Source organism: Leuciscus leuciscus (genome assembly GCF_965113295.1).
Source record: "Leuciscus leuciscus genome assembly, chromosome: 11".
NCBI lineage: Eukaryota > Metazoa > Chordata > Actinopteri > Cypriniformes > Leuciscidae > Leuciscus > Leuciscus leuciscus.
The window spans coordinates 33,929,257-33,954,256 of NC_138735.1; the positions used below are offsets into that span (position 1 = coordinate 33,929,257).

At 39.2% G+C, this 25,000-nt stretch overlaps 2 protein-coding genes across 12 annotated transcripts in view; one reads left to right on the top strand and one right to left on the bottom strand.

Moving 5' to 3' along the window:
- twsg1b (twisted gastrulation BMP signaling modulator 1b) overlaps nucleotides 1-25,000 on the top strand; it is a 297,020-nt gene that overhangs the window by 261,349 nt on the left and 10,671 nt on the right. The window lies entirely within an intron of this gene.
- The window catches only part of epb41l3a (erythrocyte membrane protein band 4.1-like 3a), a 63,509-nt gene that overhangs the window by 771 nt on the left and 37,738 nt on the right, over nucleotides 1-25,000 (bottom strand). For 5 of the 11 annotated variants that reach the window (XM_082184729.1, XM_082184727.1, XM_082184724.1 and 2 more), the window contains exons 12-25: nucleotides 23,325-23,384; nucleotides 21,666-21,877; nucleotides 20,818-20,865; nucleotides 20,082-20,117; nucleotides 18,852-18,917; nucleotides 18,318-18,506; nucleotides 16,308-16,466; nucleotides 15,265-16,146; nucleotides 10,686-10,784; nucleotides 9,376-9,447; nucleotides 8,030-8,134; nucleotides 4,396-4,494; nucleotides 4,029-4,109; nucleotides 825-938 (exon numbers count right to left, since the gene is read on the bottom strand). In XM_082184729.1, coding sequence (XP_082040855.1) covers nucleotides 828-938; nucleotides 4,029-4,109; nucleotides 4,396-4,494; nucleotides 8,030-8,134; nucleotides 9,376-9,447; nucleotides 10,686-10,784; nucleotides 15,265-16,146; nucleotides 16,308-16,466; nucleotides 18,318-18,506; nucleotides 18,852-18,917; nucleotides 20,082-20,117; nucleotides 20,818-20,865; nucleotides 21,666-21,877; nucleotides 23,325-23,384 — 2,219 coding nt within the window. In that variant the 3' untranslated portion in view covers nucleotides 825-827. The remainder of the gene's footprint in view (nucleotides 1-824; nucleotides 939-4,028; nucleotides 4,110-4,395; nucleotides 4,495-8,029; nucleotides 8,135-9,375; nucleotides 9,448-10,685; nucleotides 10,785-15,264; nucleotides 16,147-16,307; nucleotides 16,467-18,317; nucleotides 18,507-18,851; nucleotides 18,918-20,081; nucleotides 20,118-20,817; nucleotides 20,866-21,665; nucleotides 21,878-23,324; nucleotides 23,385-25,000) is intronic. The other 6 variants (XM_082184733.1, XM_082184731.1, XM_082184732.1 and 3 more) reach the window with 6 other exon arrangements.

The following is a 25,000-nucleotide window of genomic DNA, read 5'->3' on the forward strand; positions in this document are numbered from 1 at the left end:
AACACTCTCACATCATACAGTTACGTCTTTAACGGTTGCTCTCCGTCACGTAAACTGACCTGTCAATCATCTTATCAAATATATAATCCTCCACACTTTATTTCCTCAGTGTCGGAGAGAGATGTTGATCTGCAGTCTCTCATGCGGAGACTCTCCTCAGATTAATGCATTATTAATGATGATGTTAATGGTCAAACGGATCTTTATAAAAGTCCACATTGTTATTGCAGATGGAATATAACACGGATAACATTAAATACATATTTTTCTATCAGGATGAACTTTGATTAGTCACTCAAACCTTTATCTAAACCTCTCACCGTCGGTCGAGCATATCCGCCATGTTTGTAGTTTTTAACACTTTTTACAGGTGTTTGTAGTTCCTCCTCTGGCGCAGTGGATTGTGGGTAATATTAGCTGTTATAGTGAGCACGGATCCACACTTCCAAAATCCACCGGGAATACGGCGCACTCTCTTCAACACACTATACTTTGGGACACACTTATTCTAATCTCACACACTGTTTAGGACAGAGAGTGTGAACATTGAGACGCAGGGACTGCTTTACTATTAATCTCAGTCAGCATCCCCATCATCATCATCATCATGTGATCGGTCACACTGCAGTCCCACTTTCTACCAGCGGAAAGCTGGTATAGTTACTACACACTAGTCCTCTGAGTTTCGCAGATGAATGATGAAGTAAACAGCCAAAGCGGCACCGGCGTTAGTACAGCAGCCAATAGCAGCGCTCCAAACCTCAGCAGCCAATCAGCTCGCAGCCAGCCAAGCCAAATCAAGCTCTGATTGGCTCTGGTCTTACCTGTCACTCCTCGCCCTCCTCCGGCGTGATCTCCGTCTCTTTATGGACCACGACTTTGGTCACTGACATGTCGGGATGTTGTTCTTTAGCCTCTTTAATAGCCTGAGCCAGAGCCTGACCCACAGTGACACCCACATCAGAACCAGCTACTGCTAACCAGGCTTTCATATGTGTGGAATCATGTTTCATATGTGTGGAATCATTTTACATGTGTGAGGAATCATGTTACATATGTGTGGAATCATGTTACATGTGTGAGGAATCATGTTTCATATGTGTGGAATCATGTTACATGTGTGAGGAATCATGTTTCATATGTGAGGAATCATGTTACATGTGTGTGGAATCATGTTTCATATGTGTGGAATCATGTTACATGTGTGAGGAATCATGTTACATATGTGAGGAATCATGTTACATGTGTGAGGAATCATGTTTCATATGTGTGGAATCATATTTCGTGTGTGTGTGGAATCATGTTTCATATGTGTGTGTGGAATCATGTTTCATGTGTGTGTGGAATCATGTTTCATATGTGTCTGGAATCATGTTTCATGTGTGTGTGGAATCATGTTTCATGTGTGTGTGGAATCATGTTTCATATGTGTGTGTGGAATCATGTTTCATATGTGTGTGTGGAATCATGTTTCATGTGTGTGTGGAATCATGTTTCATGTGTGTGTGTGTGTGGAATCATGTTTCATATGTGTGGAATCATGTTACATGTGTGAGGAATCATGTTACATGTGTGAGGAATCATGTTACATGTGTGAGGAATCATGTTACATGTGTGAGGAATCATGTTTCATATGTGTGGAATCATGTTACATGTGTGAGGAATCATGTTACATGTGTGAGGAATCATGTTACATGTGTGAGGAATCATGTTTCATATGTGTGGAATCATGTTTCGTGTGTGTGTGGAATCATGTTTCATATGTGTGTGTGGAATCATGTTTCATGTGTGTGTGGAATCATGTTTCATATGTGTCTGGAATCATGTTTCATGTGTGTGTGTGGAATCATGTTTCATGTGTGTGTGGAATCATGTTTCATGTGTGTGTGTGGAATCATGTTTCATATGTGTGTGTGGAATCATGTTTCATTTGTGTCTGGAATCATGTTTCATGTGTGTGTGGAATCATGTTTCATGTGTGTGTGGAATCATGTTTCATGTGTGTGTGGAATCATGTTTCATGTGTGTGTGGAATCATGTTTCATATGTGTGTGTGGAATCATGTTTCATATGTGTCTGGAATCATGTTTCATGTGTGTGTGGAATCATGTTTCATGTGTGTGTGGAATCATGTTTCATATGTGTCTGGAATCATGTTACATATGTGTGGAATCATATTTCGTGTGTGTGTGGAATCATGTTTCATGTGTGTGTGGAATCATGTTTCATATGTGTCTGGAATCATGTTTCGTGTGTGTGTGCAATCATGTTTCGTGTGTGTGTGGAATCATGTTTCATATGTGTGAGGAATCATGTTACATATGTGTGGAATCATATTTCGTGTGTGTGTGGAATCATGTTTCATATGTGTGTGTGGAATCATGTTTCATGTGTGTGTGGAATCATGTTTCATATGTGTCTGGAATCATGTTTCGTGTGTGTGTGGAATCATGTTTCATATGTGTGAGGAATCATGTTACATATGTGTGGAATCATATTTCGTGTGTGTGTGGAATCATGTTTCATATGTGTGTGTGGAATCATGTTTCATGTGTGTGTGGAATCATGTTTCATGTGTGTGTGGAATCATGTTTCATATGTGTGTGTGGAATCATGTTTCATGTGTGTGTGGAATCATGTTTCATATGTGTGTGGAATCATGTTTCGTGTGTGTGTGGAATCATGTTTCATGTGTGTGTGGAATCATGTTTCATATGTGTGTGGAATCATGTTTCGTGTGTGTGTGGAATCATGTTTCATGTGTGTGTGTGGAATCATGTTTCATGTGTGTGTGGAATCATGTTTCATGTGTGTGTGGAATCATGTTTCATATGTGTGTGTGGAATCATGTTTCATATGTGTGTGTGGAATCATGTTTCATATGTGTGAGGAATCATGTTACATATGTGTGTGGAATCATGTTTCATGTGTGTGTGGAATCATGTTTCATATGTGTGTGTGGAATCATGTTTCATATGTGTGAGGAATCATGTTACATATGTGTGGAATCATATTTCGTGTGTGTGTGGAATCATGTTTCATGTGTGTGTGGAATCATGTTTCATATGTGTGTGTGGAATCATGTTTCATATGTGTCTGGAATCATGTTTCGTGTGTGTGTGGAATCATGTTTCATGTGTGTGTGGAATCATGTTTCGTGTGTGTGTGGAATCATGTTTCATGTGTGTGTGGAATCATGTTTCATGTGTGTGTGGAATCATGTTTCATGTGTGTGTGGAATCATGTTTCATATGTGTCTGGAATCATGTTTCATGTGTGTGTGGAATCATGTTTCATGTGTGTGTGGAATCATGTTTCATATGTGTGTGTGGAATCATGTTTCATGTGTGTGTGTGGAATCATGTTTCATGTGTGTGTGGAATCATGTTTCATGTGTGTGTGGAATCATGTTTCATATGTGTGTGTGGAATCATGTTTCATGTGTGTGTGGAATCATGTTTCATGTGTGTGTGTGGAATCATGTTTCATATGTGTGTGGACTAGGGGTGTAACGATACCCTCATGTCACGATACTGAACTCACAATATTAGATGGTATAGGGCTAACAAAAATGTAATGTTGATTAAAATGCTAAATTTGCTATTACATTGTGTGTGTAAATGAATAGTCTTGGACTTGGTGCTGAAACCCAAAGCACAGGACAATAGAGACCCCAGAATAACAATATTCATGATTCTGAAGATGAAAATACTGAATTATTGTAGATGAATATGCTTGATCTCTGTCACTGACTAGATATATTTATAATAATGTAGGATACTTTTTACTGGTAACATCAGACATTAATCATTATCAGGAGCAAGAAATATTCTCACATTGCATTATTATACATTATATTACACAGTCATTTTTATTTTGTGTAAACAATCCACGATACATATTGTTGCTTTTTTGTATTGTGATATATTGTGACATGATACATTGTTGCACCCCTAATGTGGAATAATGTTTCATATCTCATATCTCTTCACACGAATGACCCTGAATGAGTCGTATTGAAGGCTCACCTCATCATGATCGATGTCTGCGTCTCCTGAGATGACGATTCTCTTCTCGATCCGTGTTTCTGAGATGCCGCCCTTCACCGTCTGTCACACACACACACACACACACACACACACACACACACACACACACACACACACACACACACACACACACACACAGGTTTGATTTGCTATACTTGTGAGGACATTCCATAGGCAAAATGGTTTTTATACTGTACACACTGTATATTCTATCCCACTACACTAACCCTACCCATCACACACTCACTCACTCACACACACACAAATTTCTGTCCTCATAAATCCCACAAATTTCTGTCCTCATAACTCCCACAAACCCCCAGGTTACGGCAGCGCTCTCTCTGACCTTGGTGATGTGTGTGGTTGTGGTGGTGCTGCTGGTTTCTGATGTGATGGTTTGAGCGCTCATGAGAATCCCAGGATCAGCATCTCCGTCAGTCTCGCCCTGTCACACATCATCAACACCACCGTCTCAGAACACAGCATCTGATCACGAGTCTGGGGCACACAGTGTCCTAACCACAGCATCTGATCACAAGTCTGGGCTAACTGTGTAACCGTGTCCTAACTACACGCCACGCATGGGTTTGACATTAACTTTTTCACTCACCGGCCAATTTGACTACAACATTTTTAAGTTACCGGCCATTCAGAGCTTCTACTGGCCAAAAAAAAAAGAAGTAAAAAAAAAACAACCAGATTAACAAAAAAATAAATAAACAGATTAACTACATCACAGCTTATACTGTATATATATATATTTACACATGTAATACAATTTGGATTTCACACATTCATTTCTTATTCAAACTAAATCCTGTCATTCAGCTTCTCCTCCTTCATCCTTTTCACCAAAAATGTAGGATGTTGGAAAATAACAATGTCTTTTCAGTTCACCAAAGGCTTTTTAATCTTCACTATTGCATCAATGCAAATGAACAAGCGCGCCGGTATCTGTTGTGTAGTGACGTGTGTGTTCAAGTAATCAGATATGAGCAGATTCTGCAATATACGCTGTATTTAATATATCATGATGAATCACGAGTATTTGCGCTAAATTTGCGAACACGAACTTCCCCAGAAAAGTGAGTAAACACAAGGGGGTCTAGTTTAACGATCTGAAACACAAGTGACTTTGTGGGCGGGTCTCGGGCGCTGTTGCTATTATACCGGCGGGATAAATGACTCTCCGACGCAAATCTAAAATGTGTTGGTCTGAAGTAGCTTCATTACTCATAGGTGTGGTTTGGGCGTAACGTGAAATAAACCAATCAGAGCGTCATCTCACATTCCCTTTAAGAGCAGGCGCGCTTGTTCCATGGCGGCTTGCTATTATAACGGTGGATTTGCCAGACGCACGCCAGGAGCGGTTCACAGCCGAGGAGACCGACGTTCTCGTCAGGGCCGTAAAACACAGAGGAGTGACATTGGGGATGGAGAAACACACCCAGATTAGCTTCGGTTAAACAGGCGTATGATAATATGGGTAAATGTGTAAGCTAGATTTATGCCTATTCTTCCACATCTTCATGGACACAACAATGATTTCCCTCGTGTGGTAATATTTTTCCTTGTAATAATGTATGGTTTGCAAAAATGAAAACTGCTGCTTCTGTGTAGACGAGAGAAGCAAAGTGTGTGTGTGTTGTTGTACGGTTCATGAATTCACTGACTCTTTCTCGCGCAGTGTTTGTATGTGTGTGTGTGTGTGTGTGTGTGTGGGTGGGCGTGGTCGCTGATCAGCCGCTGATTGTCATCAGCGCCAGCTGATTCTGATCAGCGATCTCTATATAAGCTCATTGTCTTTCGTCTTGTGTTTGTCAGATCGTAGTGGGATTTTCCCCTGTGTAGTGAGTCTTCGTTGGTGTTCCTGATTCCCGGTGTGGTGTTCCTGATTCCCGGTGTGGTGTTCCTGTCGAGTTCATTCTGCCTGTCGTCTTCCAAGGATCCTGTTTCGTCTCCTCACCCTGCGGACTCGTTTGGTGTTCCCGTCTACTTGTCGTTCAAGGATATCACCTCACCTGTTCACCACGGGATCCGGGTTGCCCATCTGCCATTCCTGCGCTACCAGGGACCATCGAACTGTGTGCTCAATATCTCTGTCTACGTGTGCATTCAATAAACCTTTATTCTTGCACTTGCATCTTCTGTTCTCATTTCACGTGACAGTTGTGCACACGCTACATTATGGTCAAGCATGCGCCCTTAAAACAGCATCTGAACGCGCCACTGACTTTAGACGAGGTTTCTCCTGGTCAGTGGAGGAATTGTTTTCTGAAACTGCATAATAGCACCAGGGAACGTTTGCGCCGGAACACGCCTCCTCTTTTCCCTGAACCGCCCCCGGGAGCGCAAGTTCATTCCCTAATTTACCGACGTGCGTCTGTGGAGGGAAGAGTCCGCTGTGTGTCGGGTGAGAAACAGGAATGACACATGTACAAAGTCAATTGCGCTGGGTGTGAGATAGAGCCCAATAAGTAACACGCCAAATTAAAATTGGCTCATGATTTGACAGCTTTTCCCGCCACAGTTGATTTTTACCCGCATTTGGTGTTAATGTCAAACCCTGCGTGAGCGCGATAAAATGCATCTTTTCCATGTTAATTCCATGTTTATTTGATCAAAAATTATGAAATATCATTCCAATGTAAATCATCTGTTTTCTATGTGAATATATAGTGAAGTGTAATTTATTCCTGTGATCAAAGCTGAATGTCCAGCATCATTACTCCAGTCTTCAGTGTCACATGATCCTTCAGAAATCATTCTAATATGATGATTTGATGCTCAAGAAACATTTATGATTATTATCAGTGTTGAAAACAGTTCTTATTTTTGTGTAAACTGTGATACATTTTATTTTTCAGTATTCTTTGATGAATAGAAAGTTCAAAAGAACAGCATTTATTTGAAATATAAACATAAATGTCTTTACTTAGCCTGGCAAGCCAGACCTACATCAAGATGTTTGGTCTGGAAACTCTCCATAGATACGGCTCAATCCGAGGGGCGGGATAAACGGCTGTCTTTCAAATTCCCTCTGCACGCAATAGGACAGCGCTTCAACCAACCAGAGCGTTTTCCCAACAGCGGAGCTAGTGATAGATTCAACTTTTGCCATATCTGGCCGGCAAAACGACGAACACATCTTCCTTTTTTTAAGAATGACTTAATGCTCTTTTCTCAAAGAAAAACCTAACTCCAAGTCCTCCAGAGTTGCGGACAAAGCCGATTCGAAAGATGTTCGCCAGCAGCAGACGTCATTCTTTGTTTTCAAGTAGCAGCCAGGAAACCATCGCAACTCTGTCGTCATATGTTAAGCCCCGCCCCGCCTACTCTATACGCGACGTGATTGGCCTGACCCAATTTAGGTTTTTGCAGCTCGAAAGTCTATGGAGAGTTGCTAGACTACCCTGGCTGCAAAATACATTTTGCTGCCGCTAGGGTGCGTCTAGATTTCTAGGCTAGTCTTTACTATCACTTTTGATCAATTGCATGTGTCCTTCATTAATTAAAGTTTTTTTTGTTTTTTTTTTTTAAACGTACTAACCCTAAACTATGGAAGCTTGTTTCTGCCACAGAATAAAACATTTAAAAGGTAATTGCGTTTTTTTCTCAGAATTGCGTTTCTGGCAACGCTGACTTTTTTAACACGCAATTGGGTGATATAAAGTCAGAATTGCATGATATAAAGTCGCAATCGTGTGTTATAAAGTCAGAATTGTGAGATATAAACAAGATCAGTCTTTTTTCCCTTAGGATTGGACTTTATATCTCACAATTCTGAGAAAAGATGTCAGAATGTATAATTTTTGAGAAAAAAAAGTCAGAAATGCGAGTTTATATAAATTATTTAAATTCAATTGTGACTTTATAACTCGCAATTGCGAGAAAATGTAAAGTAATTGGTCAATAGTCGTCATCATCCAGTAAGAGTCGCTCAGATCATCCCAGATTCACACACACACACACACACACACCTGGAGGGACTCGTATGTGACGGTCTTCATTTCCGTGTGGATCACAGGAGAGTCTGGTGTGTGTGCGTCTCCTGACAGAGTCCTGGAGAAACTCGAGACGCCCGACTGCAGAACCACAGGAGAGAAGAGAGACTCGTCATTAACACACACACACACACACGCTACAGACAGACAGTTATTCCTTCATTCATCTAACGTTTTTTAAATGTTGCAACTTGTTTCGGAGAACATTCTGTTTGAAGAACGATACAATGGATTAAAGTCCCCCTGTGGTGAAAATCCAGCTTTTAATGTAGTTTATGTGTCTATGTGGAGTTATTAATCTGCTTTAAGACAAACCATGTGTAAGTTCATAAGTCGACAGCATTGCTGAGTATTTCCTCCTTAAAACTGCAGTGAACCAAAGACAGTCTCAAACACACGCTTTGAAATCGCTGGTGTTTCTGACGTCACAAACTACCTTGTAACCAATCAGATCAACGTGTGATCGTCAACCAGTGGATCTCTGAGCTGAGTGAGTGAGTGGAGGCGGGGCTCATTTGCATATTCATAGAACCGTGCATACTAAATGAGGCGAGGGTGTCGAGTTACAGTCAAGATATTTTAAGGAAAAAACGCTTAAATGTAATTTTGGTGATCAGAGATGAGTTTTAGGGGATATGATTATTGACTACAGAGGGACTTTAATATTTGCATAACCAAGAAAAAAACATGAACATGTTTTTGTAAGCTGGGTAACTAACTCCAGCACTATTTAAATGAGATTCCCTCATGGAAACAAACACTGGGAAGAAGGCAGGGAGAGGAGCGAGGTATTCTGGGAGAGAACAGACTGAACACAAGCTTCACTAAAGCAGCTTCTAGAGATCTCGGTTCAGCTCTCGCTGTCGGCCTGAGAATCATCACAGACACACGGTCACTGGATGTCGGGGGGATTTCAGGATTGGGGTGAATCTGTCGGGGTCGTGGGGGTCATAGGTCACCTCTAAACTGGGCGTCAGTTCTACCTCCCCACCCCTCGGGCTCATGTTGGGGGACCGATCTTCATCATCATCATCATCATCATCGGTGGACAGAGAGAAGCTCTCGCCTCCAGACTCGCTGTCACTGGGGGAAACGTGTGTGTGAGACGTGTGTGTGAGCGGCCCGTCGAGGTTAGCCGAGTTTACACTGCTGGAGTCACTGGTTTCATCATCATCATCATCATCATCATCATCAGACTCATCCAGGACTCGCTCAGAGCTCTGAACACACACATCAGGCTCCGACGGCTGAACACACACATCAGGCTCCCAGGGCTGAACACACACATCAGGCTCCCAGGGCACCCCTGGAGGTTCGGGTACCTGAAGCTCGGCCGACGGCTGGTCCTCGTCTGACGGGCCTTGTCCCCGATGCCGCTCCGGACTCTCCGACGGCTGGAAGAGATGCAGTGATACATGAGAAACACACAGAAAATATAACATCTGTGATTGGACAAACAGTAATATCTACAGAACTATTGATCGAGCTCATGTTTCAATAACATGTCAATCAATTGTGATTAATTAGCTCAAATCAAACTCTTTACCGATGACGTGATCGGCTCGTTTAACAGAAACGCGGGATTAACTAAAAAAAACGACAAAAACACAACACAAAATGACTAAAACTGAAAATAAAACAAAAACATTTAAATAAATATTATTATTATTATTATTAATTATTATAATTAGTTTATAACATTAATAAATACTATAATATATTATTATTTATTCATATAAATTATTGTTTTATTTTTATAGTTTGTTAAATAATAAGATAATTAATACTAATAAATTATATAATATATTACAGTATTTATTAATATAAATTATCTTATCATTTATAATTATTAATATAATTAATTCATATTATCATATTATTTATAATATTTAATTTTTATATGTTAATATACATTATTTAATTTTTGTAATTTGTTCAATAATAAGACCATTAGTGCTAATAAATTCTATAATATATTATAGTATTTATTAATACTAATTATTATATTATTTAAAATTATTAAAACAATTAATTAATATTACAGTATTACTTATAATACTTAATTATTATTTATTAATATTTTTTGTGCTTTTTTTCATTTATTATTATAATTTAGCTTATTTTATTTTATTACATTTGTTTGAATTTCCTAAACTATGTTGCCATGGCAATAATCTGAAATAAATTGAAGCTGAAGCACTAAAATTATTAACTGGAAATAAATAAATGATACAAAAATATAACTTAAATATATTTTTTAAGCTTTTTATTTCATAGTAATTTTACTACTTTAACCCTAATATTTATATTTGATTTTACTTCAGATTTATTTAAATGAATAAAGACGCTTTTAGTAGTTTTAGTAAACAATAACAACTCAACAGGTCAGTTCAGTTTATATTTGTAAAGTGCTTTCCATAATAAATATTGATCTAAACCTCGAGAATCTGCTTTTCGCTGCGATTCAATCTAACAAACGCAGGACTCGCGTCTGTAACCAATGAGCCGAAGAGAGATGAGAGAGAGATGGGCTGAAATGACGTGATGTCTGTGCATTTATCACGTGCAGTTAAACACACCAACACAGGCTCAGAGCGGCTGATCTCAGTGTGTGTTAATGTGAAGTCTAGACCTTGTGTAAAGCGAGCGCAGATGAAGGCGGAGTCCAGCTGCGAGTCGACTGCAAGAGCGCTGTGAGCTCAGGAGACATCTCATCAAAACTGGGCTTCGGCTGAACACAGAGAGACACACTGCGTTAAAGCACACACACACACACACACATGCATGATGAGTTCAGATCGCACACGCACAAGAGCATTCTGGGTATTTGAGGAGAGTGAAGGGTCTGTCGTTTAGGCTTTTTTCATAAGGCTGCACTGCATATGCATTGTGCAAATAAAATTAATTAGGAATAAAAATGCATGCAGATTCTGAGCCAAGCATGCAAACGGTGGTCGAGCAGATTCATTTGGTCAGAGCAGATGTTATGGTTATGGTAAGTAGTAATGTTATTTATATTGTTTTGCCAGTAGGTGGCGCTGCTAACACACTGATGCTGAGGGACAATCACACACACAGAGGTTTGTGTCAATTCCCTAAAGTTCTGCAGGAATAAAACCTTGTACATTTGTTAGTGTTTCATTAGTCTTGGTCTGAAGATCGGAGCTGACTGTCAATCTTAGATTGTAGACTTTGAGAAAGAGTAAAATCAACACTAAAAAAATTATATGAAAATGGAGAAGAGATCAAAGTATTTAGCAAACATCCGGTAATAACTAACACTATAAATATAAATTTTCTTTTTAATACAGCAAAGAACAAATATTTGTTGGTTGGTCAGAAAAAAAAGTTTGTTTTCCCTTTGAATTAAGTTGATTTTTCTGACCCCACTGACAGATTATTTTTTCTTGTTTTACACTCACTCCATTTTCCATTCATTTCGCTACTCAAGTAAAAGTAAATGTTTAGATATTTGTACTGGAAAAGACAAAAACATTTTTTGCAGTGAAGTTATTCCAGTGTTATGCTGATATTTGGCCAGCAGGTGGCGTCGTCACCAAAGACACTGCAGCAAAACTTCAGCGTTTTTACAGACTTGGCCCCTAATGACTAATCAAACGACTAACTAAATGAAATGTTTGCATTGGTAAACAGCATTTCTGATGATGAGGATTATAAAACAATTTTTAACACACTGACCAAAGTTAGTAGAAGATGCATAAGTTCCACAGTTATTAAGATGAATGAAAAAACACACATTCGTGTACAATGAAGACCTTCAGCAGCCGTTTCACTCATGATCGATGAAGATCACACAGATAACAGAAACATGTTCTAAGTGCGTTCTGCTAAAGTTCCCATTAAGTTATTTCTGAACATTCAGTTTTTTAAATGTTTTAAAAGCAGGTTATGTGAACGTTAAGGAAACATTCAATTGTAACATTCTTCAAACATTATGGAATGTTACTTTTGAATGAACATTCTAAAACAATCCGTTACATTCAAAAACTTCCAACTGAAATGTTTCAGCAAAACGTTCCATGATTGATGTATGTTTTTGTTCTAACGTTTTGAGAACATTCTTAAAGACCAGTTGCATAAACTTAGCAACTATGTTAAGACTGTGTCTTAAAGGGATACTTCACCTCTGGAAAGATGAATGTGTATTTAAAATGGGTCATTTATGTAGTAGAAATGTGACATTATTTTTGAATTTGGAGCTTTCTAGACTGAGAGAAGCCAGACAATTCGTTTTTGGCTTATGTGAATGAAAGACAACAACTCCCAGAATGCACTTGCTTCGCTGCCCTAGGAGGCCACTCCCAAGCCACGCCTACCGGTAAGAGAGCGCAGTTGAAAACAACAAGGCTAGGCTACTAGTGAGTCTCCGTGACGAGTCTGCACGGGATTTCGAGATCGCCCAAAATGTCCGGGATTCGGCTTTTGCGTTCTACAGTCGCCATTCATTATGTTTACTGTGGCGAGCAGGACGAGGCTGAGGGCCGCGGGAGAACGGCGCGAGGCCGGTGGCGAGATTACTGATGAGAAGGACGCGCTGCAGTCAAAGACTGTGAGACGCACCGGTCTCGTATCTCTCAAGGAGGAGGGGGAATTTTCTTAGCAATGTTAAAACGCACATCAACCGATCACTTGTTTAGCGTTCATGTAAACACTACATTAAGATTCACCAATCGGAATGAATTCAGTTAGACTGAAACAAAAGGTGTGCATGTAAACAATGAATGGCGACTGCAGAAAGCAAAAGCCGAATCCCGGACATTTTGGACGATCTCGACGGCCGGACATGTCCGGGAAAAAGAGGATGGTAACCCCTACTACTCAGCTTTCTCCTACTACTCAGCTTTCTCCACAGAACAAGAGCCTGCTAGCTTAGCTTCCAAAGAAAGACGGCTGACACTGTGTACATTCTGTGAGTGAGATCCCACCTCCTATGGGCGGGTTGAACACATGCGGGACAGCCCCCACTACTGGCTGTAGTCTTTAGCCTCTGGCCAAAAAATCCTCCGATGACGCAAAATTACGATTTTTGCGTCATCGGAGGACTTTTTCCAGACAAAAAATACATAAATCTCTCGTCTCAGGGGGATATGAGGGTGGAAAGCACGGTAATTCGAAAATACTACAGGTTTTCTACTTATACAAAGCTTAATGCTAAATCCTGAAGTATCCCTTTAAGAACTAGTTTGACCAACTTGCAGTTAACCAATGGGTAATCAATCTAACTTTTCCAATTCAAATTAGACAGATCTACCATCTTAAGTAACTGACTTTTTAAAAAGTTATGAAAAAAGAAAAAATGTTTATTAATATTAGTTAAGAAAAAATGTAGGTGACTAACTTTTAAGACTAGTCTAAGCAGTTGATGCAACTGAACACAGATAACGTTTGTTCATAACTTTGCCAGAACGTTCTCTGTTAGCTGTGACTCTCTTATGAATAAAACCCACATTTCCAGCAACAGCCAGAGTGCAAAACAAAAAGATGCAGCCGTTCCTTCAGTCGTGACTAAAAGCAAAGCAACGGCAATCCCGAAAATAAAGGGGGAAATAAAAGTGGATGAAGGAAACAAGGTTCCCGCTCTAAGAAAAGAAGGAATAAAGAATGCGACAGCAAATTCCAGCCGGAGGGATTTGTGTCAAACGGCAGCCCAAAACAACAACACAAATCAAGAGTGTTTGAGAAGCTCTGGCTTCTGAGGTAGTCTGTGTCAGAGATGTTCACAAGTCTTTCATGTGGAGTCCGAGTCAAGTCTGGAGTCTTTATCACTGGAGTACGAGTCAAGTCTGGAGTCTTTATCACTGGAGTCCGAGTCAAGTCTGGAGTCTTTATCACTGGAGTCCGAGTCAAGTCTGAAGTCTTTATCACTGGAGTCCAAGTCAAGTCTGGAGTCTGGAGTCTTTTGTCACGAGTCCGAGTCAAGTCTGGAGTCTTTATCACTGGAGTCCGAGTCAAGTCTGGAGTCTTTTGTCACGAGTCCGAGTCAAGTCTGAAGTCTGGAGTCTTTTGTCATGAGTCTGAGTCAAGTCTGAAGTCTTTATCACTGGATTCCGAGTCAAGTCTGGAGTCTTTCTCACTGGAGTCCGAGTCAAGTCTCAAGTCTTTATCACTGGATTCTGAGTCAAGTCTGAAGTCTTTATCACTGGAGTCCGAGTCAAGTCTCAAGTCTTTATCACTGGATTCTGAGTCAAGTCTGAAGTCTTTATCACTGGAGTCCGAGTCAAGTCTGGAGTCTGGAGTCTTTTGTCATGAGTCCGAGTCAAGTCTGGAGTCTGGAGTCTTTTGTCACGAGTCCGAGTCAAGTCTGAACTCTGGAGTCTTTTGTCACAAGTCCGAGTCAAGTCTGGAGTCTTTATCACTGGAGTCCGAGTCAAGTCTGGAGTCTTTTGTCATGAGTTCGAGTCAAGTCTGGAGTCTGGAGTCTTTTGTCATGAGTTTGAGTCAAGTCTGAAGTCTTTATCATTGGAGTCTGAGTCAAGTCTCAAGTCTTTATCACTGGAGTCTGAGTCAAGTCTCAAGTCTTTATCACTGGAGTCTGAGTCAAGTCTCAAGTTTTTATCACTGGAGTCCGAGTCAAGTCTCAAGTCTTTATCACTGGAGTCTGAGTCAAGTCTGAAGTCTTTATCACTGGAGTCTGAGTCAAGTCTCAAGTCTTTATCACTGGAGTCTGAGTCAAGTCTGAAGTCTTTATCATTGGAGTCTGAGTCAAGTCTCAAGTCTTTATCACTGGAGTCTGAGTCAAGTCTCAAGTCTTTATCACTGGAGTCTGAGTCAAGTCTCAAGTTTTTATCACTGGAGTCCGAGTCAAGTCTGAAGTCTGGAGTCTTTTGTCACAAGTCCGAGTCAAGTCTGGAGTCTTTATCACTGGAGTCTGAGTCAAGTCTGAAGTCTTTATCACTGGAGTCCGAGTCAAGTCTCAGGTCTTTATCACTGGAGTCTGAGTCAAGTCTCAAGTCTCTATCACTGGAGTCTGAGTCAAGTGTGGAGTCTTTTGTCACGAGTCCGAGTCAAATCTGAAGTCATTTTGGGTCGAGTCCTAGTCAAGTCTAAGGTCATTTCAGGTCGAGTCCGAGTTAAATCTGAAGTCATTTCAGGTCGAGTCTTGAGTCGAGTCTGAAGTCTATTAAAATGCGACTCGAGTGCCCATCTCTGGTCTGTGTTTGAGAAGCCAGGCCGAGGACGATATATCGTACCACTCTGGCTGTCGGGGAGGTTTTGGCGAGATATGGCAGTGCCGGAAATCTGAGCAAAGCTTCTCCGGGATCCTCGGCTTCTCCGACCTTCCTCACGGTGACGCTCTGAAACTCCACCGGCATGGGAATCACCTTGATGGAAGGTTTGGAAGTCGAGTCGGAAAACTGCTCGGAAGCTTCTTGAACTTTGCTGGGTTTGTCTTCCGGAGGATCGCCGGTCGATACGGTGCTCGTTGCGGCTATGAATCTGTAGCTGGCGGTGTGTTTCTTCGCCGGGACCTTCGGGGGGATTTTGGTTGGTGCTTTAGGAGGAACGTCTTCGGGAAACTTCTCTTTTGCTATCGTAGAAAACTTTTCTGGTACTTTTGGAGGAATTTTTTCCGCTATTTTTAGAGGAACCTCTTCTGTTTCTGGTAAAATTGAAGGAACTTGTTCTTGTACTATTGTAGAAACTTTTTCTGGTACTTTTGGAGCCATTTTCTTTGGAGGAACCTCTTCTGTTTCTGGTACTATTAGAGGAACTTGTTCTTGTACTATTGTAGAAACTTTTTCTGGTACTTTTGGAGCCATTTTCTTTGGAGGAGCCTTTTCTGTTTCTGGTACTATTGAAGAAACTTGTTCTTGTACTGTCATAGAAACCTTTTCCGGTACTTTTGGAGCCATTTTCTTTGGAGGAACCTCTTCTGTTTCTGGTACTATTAGAGGAACTTGTTCTTGTACTATCATAGAAACCTTTTCCGGTACTTTTGGAGCCATTTTCTTTGGAGGAAACTCAACGGCTTTTTCTTGTACCTTTTCTGGTATCATTTGAGAAACCGTTCCTGGAACTTTATCTGGTTCAAACGGAGGAACCTTGTTTATAATGACCCACCCGTCAGACTCCTACATGTAACACACAAAGATCATGTTAGCTTGAGTAACAGCAGCGTTAGTCACGCCTGAGACACGCTGGACAAACGAACGCACACAACGACACACCATTCATTATGATCATGAACGTCTGATGAAGAGATCGGAGAGAATCGGATGAATGAATCACTCACCACATCAACCTTCCTGTCGTTCAGATCGTCTTGCGTCTCCAGCGATGCTGCCGCCACTTCCTGTAGGTCCTCCACCACTTCCTGTGTGTCCACCGCCACTTCCTGTTTGACCTCCACCACCACTTCCTGTTTGACCTCCACCGCCACTTCCTGTTTGACCTCAAGGAAAAGAAACCAAAAGGATTCATAAATGATACAGCAGAGATCAATAAGCTTTAAGACCAGATCTTTCCAGACAACACAAGACTTTCTTCCTACCATAAGAATCCTGTTTAATGACAGATTTGATAAACAGACAGATAGACAGACAGACAAACAGACAGATAGATAGATAGATTGATAGATTTATAGTGATATATAACTTTATGACATTCTCTGCAAACAAGCTTGATGAAAATTCTTCTTCTTAAGTGTATATACATGTATAATTCAGAAAGATGTCAAGATATTTCTACAGAAAAACACTGATTCCGATTGAGAACAGGATTTTCCCGTTTCTCCCTCTGCAGATGCTGTTTGGGTTTATGTAAGAAGCACATAATGATTTTCCCTGGTCTGAACTGCTTAGTGCAGATAAACGCTGGATCCATGAAAACACTCCAGCGGATGAACTCGGATTTTACTGCGGCCACAAAAACAAAATCAATAAGAGACTTTCTGTCAACAACAAATCGTCTGTCACTCTCGTCTAAAGCTGCTTCATTCAGATCCATGAACATCATCTCTTAACAAATTACAGCAGCCGTAATTACAGCAGTTTTCCACACAAAACACCGGCTGATCTCCAGTGTTGGGAGTAACTCAGTACAAGTAACTTGAGTTACGTAATCAGATTACTTTTTCAAGTAACTAGTAAAGTAACACATTACTTTTAAAATGTACTTTTTCAAATAAGTAACGCTAGTTACTTTGTTTTTCCATTTATTGACTGACCGCTCTCCTGTCCTCATGTTGAGACAAATCGAAGTGCAGAGGCGTTGTGTGTGAACATGATGGTTATTGTAGCTCTAGACTAAATGTGAGCATTTACTCATCTCACTTGCACAAAAAAAGGATTCAATATTCATCAAAATAAATAAAATCTGTGAAATGCAGAATCAGAATACTATGCAAACCTCCAATAACTAAACATGTTAAATAAAACATACATTTTTATGCATTTAATCTCACTTTATTGACTAATGTACTTGTTTCTGACCTTCGATGATTCAGGTAAACCATAAGCAAAAATTACTATAGATTTTTTTTGTAAATTAAGTGTTAAACTTTCCTCTCCTGCATCCTATTCTTCCGTTATCCAGAACAGCAGCAGCTGAAGGTTTACTTGAGTGGCGCCCGCGTGAATTTGCATTTCCTTCTGCCTGAGGCTTATTATTTCACTTTTGGTGTAAAAGGGTCTTTACATTTGCCCAAAAATATAACTTTTTGTGTTATTAAAAAACAAGCCCAGCCCAGCCCAGGTGGGAAAAAAGTACAGCAAAAGTAACGTAACGCATTACTTTTTAACTAAGTAACGCAATTCGTTACTTTTTAAGGGAGTAACGCAATTACTGTTCTAAAAAAGTAACTAAGTAACACAATTCGTTACTTTTTAAGGGAGTAACGCAATATTGTAACGAATTACTTTTCCTAAAAAGTAACTAAATAACGCAATTAGTTACTTTTTAAGGGAGTAACGCAATATTGTAACGCATTACTTTTCTAAAAAAGTAACTAAGTAACGCAATTAGTTACTTTTAAGGGAGTAAAGCAAAATAGTAACGCATTACTTTTCTAAAAAAGTAACTAAGTAACGCAATTAGTTACTTTTTAAGGGAGTAAAGCAAAATAGTAACGCATAACTGTTCTAAAAAAGTAACTAAGTAACGCAATTAGTTACTTTTAAGGGAGTAAAGCAAAATAGTAACGCATTACTTTTCTAAAAAAGTAACTAAGTAACGCAATTAGTTACTTTTTAAGGGAGTAAAGCAAAATAGTAACGCATTACTTTTCCAACACTGCTGATCTCACCTCGTCCGGCACCAGCGGCTCGATCATGGGAGCTTCATCCAGACGAGGCGATCGGAGTGGAGACGAGGACAGCCGCTTCTCCCACTCGGTCAGGCCCGTCCGATCCGCTCCTCCCTCCAGGAATGTCCTCTTCAGCTCGCTGATGTTCGTCTGATGCTTCACCAGCTCGTTGGGCGTATGCTCGATTTCCTGAAGAAACCCAGAGAGATTCATCCGTATTTCAGCTTTAACCATCTGAGGACTAGAGGAGGAACATCACAAACCTTCACACACGCAAAACAAAACATTACAACCAGTCTTTAATTCTATTTTCTTACATTTTGCTTCCCCCATTCAAACAGATACATGTTAGATCTGCCACATGCACTGCAAACACACACACACAGCACTGATGACACACACACACACACACACGTGTGCTCAACTAAAAGGCTTAAAGTTAATTTCCAGTGAGTAAAACCGGCCTGCAAACAAACATTAGTGGCAGTAACTGAAGCGTCCAATTAAAACAGGTCCATGTGATGCTTTACCAACCTCTAACATCAGCGCACTGTGTCTGACAAACACATTCTCTCCTTTAATGCGCCTTACGAAACTGGGCTGAAGGGAAACAGATTCATCCATTCATTCATTACAGCCACAACCCATCTAACAGGGAACGTTCGTGAAGATTATGTACGTTAACATACAATGTTCTTTAATTAACATCTATAAAACTTGATCAACATTCTCAGAACATTTTCAGAACATGCTTATAATATTGCTTGAATGTTCTCATAATGCTGACAGAAATGTCCTTAGCGCAACATTTTCGGAATGTCCTCATGATGTCATTCTTGGAATGTTACAAATAAACGTTCAAAGAATGTTACATTGTGAGAGAATGTTGTACTAATGTTATTGGAAGCTTTTGAAATAACGTTCTAATCGTGACGTAAGAATGTTTAGATATCTGTACAGGAAAATAAGACAAAACACTGAGGAAGATCAGCACTATTTGCAGTGATATACACTATATAATGACAGGCTTCGTACAGACACTGTAAGATCTAATTCCAGGACTTTCAAGGACTTTTCAAGCACTACTTTTTAGGTTGATACTTTTTTATCAAACAATATCTTTCTTTATTATCTTTTAAATTCTAAAAAAGGTAAATAGATATATAAATTAAACTAAAATGGTAGAAATAAAGTGCAGCAGATGCAATGACTGCGGTAACTTTAACCAGTGAAAGGATTCTATGATAAAGGTATCGCTTTCCTTATTAAATCTGATTTCTTCTGCCATGAATATATGATTGACTTGAAGAATAAAAGCTGTATCATATACTTGGATATTTATATGAGCAATATCACACTAATAGCCATGCAAAATGCCTCTATATCAGACGAGCTGCAGCTTTAATTTTGTGTGAAAAGAACATTTTAAATAAATTTCCCATATACTGTCTTTCAATAATTCAAGCACTTTCTTAAGTACTTCTTCATAAAAATGGCTGTTTTCCAGGGTTTTCCAGGACTTACATTTAAAAAAGTAATGAGAATGTCTAGAAATACTAGATCACCACTGGATCGACCAATCAGAAGACAGAACCACACTTTAAAAAATCTACTGTAGGATTTACTTTGAAACAATTTTCACAAATAATGACGAAGAAACAGCAAGTAACACAATGAATTAAACTAGATGAAAAAAACTGAAATAGTTTGTTCTTGTAAGATGTATTTGTTTGATGTTTTAATATTTCGATTGTCAAATCTTACCAGTGTCTTCGCTTCAGATTCGTCCTCCTGATCCGACTGCACAAAAGACACAAAAAGCATGTGATATTATGACATAACGAAAACACATCAGAGAAAGAGACGCTTTGGGAGTCAAACTCATTAACACAACGGGCTTAATGTTTCCATCTCTACAAGAACAATTATGATTATTGGCCATTATCAGATTAAAGTTTAATAAGAACATCAACAACCCTGCCGTATCTTAATTAGCAATCTAATTACAGCAATCTTTCATTGCATTCTTGTTTCTGCATTCCTAGCCTTGCACATCTGTCATTATTAATATGTGCAGTTCATATGAATCCTGCTCTCTCGTATCAAATATCAACCGTTCTAAGAACGTCCAGGATAAAGTTATGAAAGATATGTTTTGGTTTCTGTTGGACGTTCGTGTAACATTTTTTAAATGTAACAACTTGTTTCAGAGAACATTCAAAAGTAACATGTTTGAAGAATGATGCATAACCAAGACAAATCTTTTAAACATTTAAAAAATTTAACATTTCCAACATTCAACAATAACGTTTTTGAACACATATTTCTGTCATCCGGAGTGAATGACATCATGTGTCCGTCTCGAGCTCATGAGGAGGAATAAATACTGCAATCTTTCATTGCATTCTTGCATTCTGACGTCAGCAATAACGTCCGTCATTATTAATATGTGCTGTTGATTCTGAGCTGGGATCAGATGAGAAACGGCGTGAACACAAACCTCGGTGGCCGTCAGATCTCCGTCGACAGCAGTGTCTGTGAAGTCAGTCTGTGATCCCGTGAAAGCGTGAACAGAGAGAGAAGCAGAGCGAGAGAACGAGGTTTATAATCACTCCATCTCCTCCATCAGTGAATGAACAGTCAGATAAAACACATTAACTGATGCCGTAAAACATGCGGTAAGGAACACTAACTCATTCGCCACATGTTAGAGTAATAATGTAGTGATGAAGACTCATGTTGGACATTCATCAGGTGCATCATGGGATTCTTTTAACACTAGTGTAGGAACGTGTGTGATGAGACATTCATGATGCTCTGAATGCACAATTTACACGATCATTCAAAAGTTTTAAATGTGTTTGAAAGAGTCTCTTCTGCTCAAGGCTGTGTTTATTTGACCAAAAATACTGAAAAAATTTGAAATATTTGTACAATGTAAATCATCTGTTCTCTATGTGAATATATAATGAAGTGTAATTTATTCCTGTGATCAAAGCTGAATTTTCAGCATCATTACTCCAGTCTTCAGTGTCACATGATCCTTCACAAATCACTCTAATATGATGATTTGATGCTCATTTATGATTATTATCAGTGTTGAAAACAGAATCTTCAAAAGAACAGCGTTTACATTGTAACATGTTGTTTCTGTCACTTTTGATCAATGTAATGCATCCTTCATCTTGTGCACACTAGTGTATAATTGTAGCCTTTAGATCAAACGCATGAGAAACACAGTCTTCATCTGATTGTTATGAGCTGTTATGATGAGGATGATGAGGTTTAAACACCTGAAGATTAAACACCTGGTCTGTGGTTATGATGAAGGAAAGCAGTGTTTCGTACCCGTGTGTCCAGGCGAGCAGGAGTCTGTGGGCTGGGCAGCGAGAGATCCGTGTTCTTCGTGGTTTCGTCCTCTTCCTCCAACACGACAACACTCTCCACACACACACACTCTTCCTCACGCGTCTCCTCCGCTTTCTTCTCCGGCGTCACTGTGGTGATGAGGTCACTCATGGCCATGCCTTTAGCGGTGCCGTACAACGCTGTGCCCATCTCTACACACACACACACACACACACACACAGAGAGAGAGAGAGATTAATGCAACAGTAAGACTGAACACTGACTACATTATATTACTGAATTAAGACTGCAGAATTATTTTATTCTTTATCATTATTAATGGCTTTAATACACTCTTAGAAATAAAGGTTCTGAACGGGGGGTTTTCGCAGCCATGCCACAGAAGAACCATGTTTGGCTCCCCAGAGAAAGTTAGTAAAAAGAATTAGGGCTGTAAAGCTATTCAAAATTGAAATCTTATTAAATTGCATGATTCATTAATCGAATTAATCACAAATTATTCACATCAGTTTTGTCAGATAGATTACCTACAAAAGCTCATGTAAAGTCATTATTGTGTTAGATGAGAAAAGCACTGAATATACTACAAAAAAGTAGATTTAGAAAGAAATATTGATTCAACATAGAATTTTTTACACATAAACTTGTAAGGCTCCAATGTGGCATTTTGACTGTTTAATGCGGCTCAGAAAATAAATGATACACTAAATATGAAAGTTAAACTGCCAGTATTTTGCGGCAAGTCACTGTCTAAATGAGTGAGTCATTGAATCATTCATTCAACCAATTCATTCAAACGGCTGAATCAGTGACTCACTCGACTCGTTAGAGTCACTGCAGACTCATCCAGTAATGAAACACCGGCGTGAGTCGCTTGGAGACTCGATGATTCTGCTGTGGCTTTGCTCTGAACTATTTTTATAATTATAAAACAGCCAATATTGTGTCTAAAATGTAACATTAACTTCTTGTTTATTGAACTGTTGTATAAAATCAGTATTACATTTGCAATCATGCAGATATTTGGGGAAAAGGCACTCTTGCTTGTGTGATACTGCTAAACTACATAAATATAAATACATACATACATATAAATATAAGACAAAAAACCCTTTGCCCTCATTTCTTGAATTTTAGTGGCATTTTAACAGCACTTTAATAATAGTCTAAATCTAAAGAATCGTTTTCAACGACAGTGGGACTATAGAGCATTTGCTTGGCACAGTTCTTATAGTTTGCACATTGACAATAAAGTTGAATCTAATTTAATATAAGTACAGCTCAGGGGCAATAAATGAAATGTTTTTGGCCCTTTTAACATCTAAAACTTTGCAATGTCATTTTTTTATTTCTACATGTTTACTAAAGAGATGATTGTAAGGTGTCTATGAGTTGATCGCGATGGATGGACGCAGCCAGAGCATGTGCAAGATCATCACAGCCTCTGAAGCACAAGCCCGTCAGCGCATGCAAACACACACACACACACACACGCGTGATCACGGGAGATCAAACACACACACACGCGTGATCACGGGAGATCAAACACACACACGCGTGATCAAACAAGCAGACGGAGCGTCTTCTGTGTCTACAAGCGTCTCGTTCTGAGGGTTTGATACAGAGAAACGTCTCTACCTGTTGGTCTAGTGCCATTTACATTGACTGTCGCTGTGTTGACTGGTGTACTCCGCTGAGCTGAGGAGATTCACACACACACACACACACACACACACACCAGCGTCTGAGCAAGCACAGTATCACAGACACTAGGGTCAATGGACAAATATCTGGTCTTTAATAATATTCTCAAGATGTCAGCACAAAAACTGTGTTTTTACACCATTCATGGAATGTTTTCGGAATGTTTTTACTTGAAGTTTTCGGAATGTTCATTTAAAAGTAACGAAGCCGTGATGATTGAAGAATGATCAAATGGAATGTTCGTTTTTAGAACAGATTTTTTTATCAGCTTGGACTGTTCTTCATCATGTTTGTGTTTTAAGCATTTTTCAGAAAGCAAACTTAATATCTTCAGTCATTTTGCTTCTTCTCCAGTAAATGTATGTTGATTTAATAATGTTTATATATTTGTGCTGGAAAACAGGACAGAAACACTGAGGAAGAGCATCATTATGTGGTTAACGAGTTTGATCTAACTTTTTGAATAACTGTTTTAATTTTGATTGCTTTTATTTTGTGATTATTTTTATTCCTTTCTATGTAAAGCACTTTGAATTGCCAATAAGAAATGTGCTATATAAATAAACTTGCCTTGTCTTGCCGAACTGCTAGTTGTGTATTATAACCTTTCCACCTTACAGTTTTTCTCAGTTGCTTTGGTGCATTTCTCACATCACTATTTACATTTGCACAACAATTAATGCAGTTCTCAAAACAATTAGTACAAACTGCAAAACCTAGTTGATAACCTGCAAAAGCATGTCACTTGCTCAAAATGGAGATCGCTCATTCCTCAAAAGCAAGTATTCATGTCAATGAAAGTGTCAGTGTCATCAAGATGAAAAGTCCTGACATTGTTTATGAACAAGATAGTCAAATGGCTTTGTCATGTTTTCATTATGACAGTTTACTCTGTAAATGTTTTCCAATGCAAAAAAAGTCAGATCTTGGTGACACTACCTGGGAATGCTCAAGACAGCACTATATACTATTTGCACAGCCATTTGAAAAATACAGTAAAGTAAGTTACACATTACTGTATTTAGTGAGGTAACTTTAGGAGTACAAGACACTGAATATGTATGTTTCACATTTGTACTGCATATGCTCTTTGCAATTCTAATTTGTTCACAGCATTGTGCAAAAGAAAAAAATACACCCTTATTTACAACAAACATAAAGTCCCTTTGGGTAGAGCTGTGCACAACTGGAAACAATATTGCAGTACATACTGGAACTGAACATTGGTTGCAACTAATGCTTCACACACACCCCTTCTCATCAGTGAAAGCTGAGATTCACATGAGAGAAATTGTTCAATTTAGGAGACATTTTCAGGAAAAAAAATATTTAAAAAAATGTTTAAAATTTAGCTTGACAGATTTTGACAACTAGTTCATCATTTTTGTATGTAATGACTCAAGCAATGAAATGAGGACTATTAGTTTTATATGGAATGACTATTCAGCATTCACAAGTATAGTTAGACTGACATGACAATAAGCAAATGATAATGTTATAAAACAGCAGAAAGTTATATGAAAGCAATTGATGCATTTCCAAAAGCATTTGCAATGTGTTGGAAGGAATGAGAAACTGCTACTATGATGTGCACAAATGACTAAATGTTG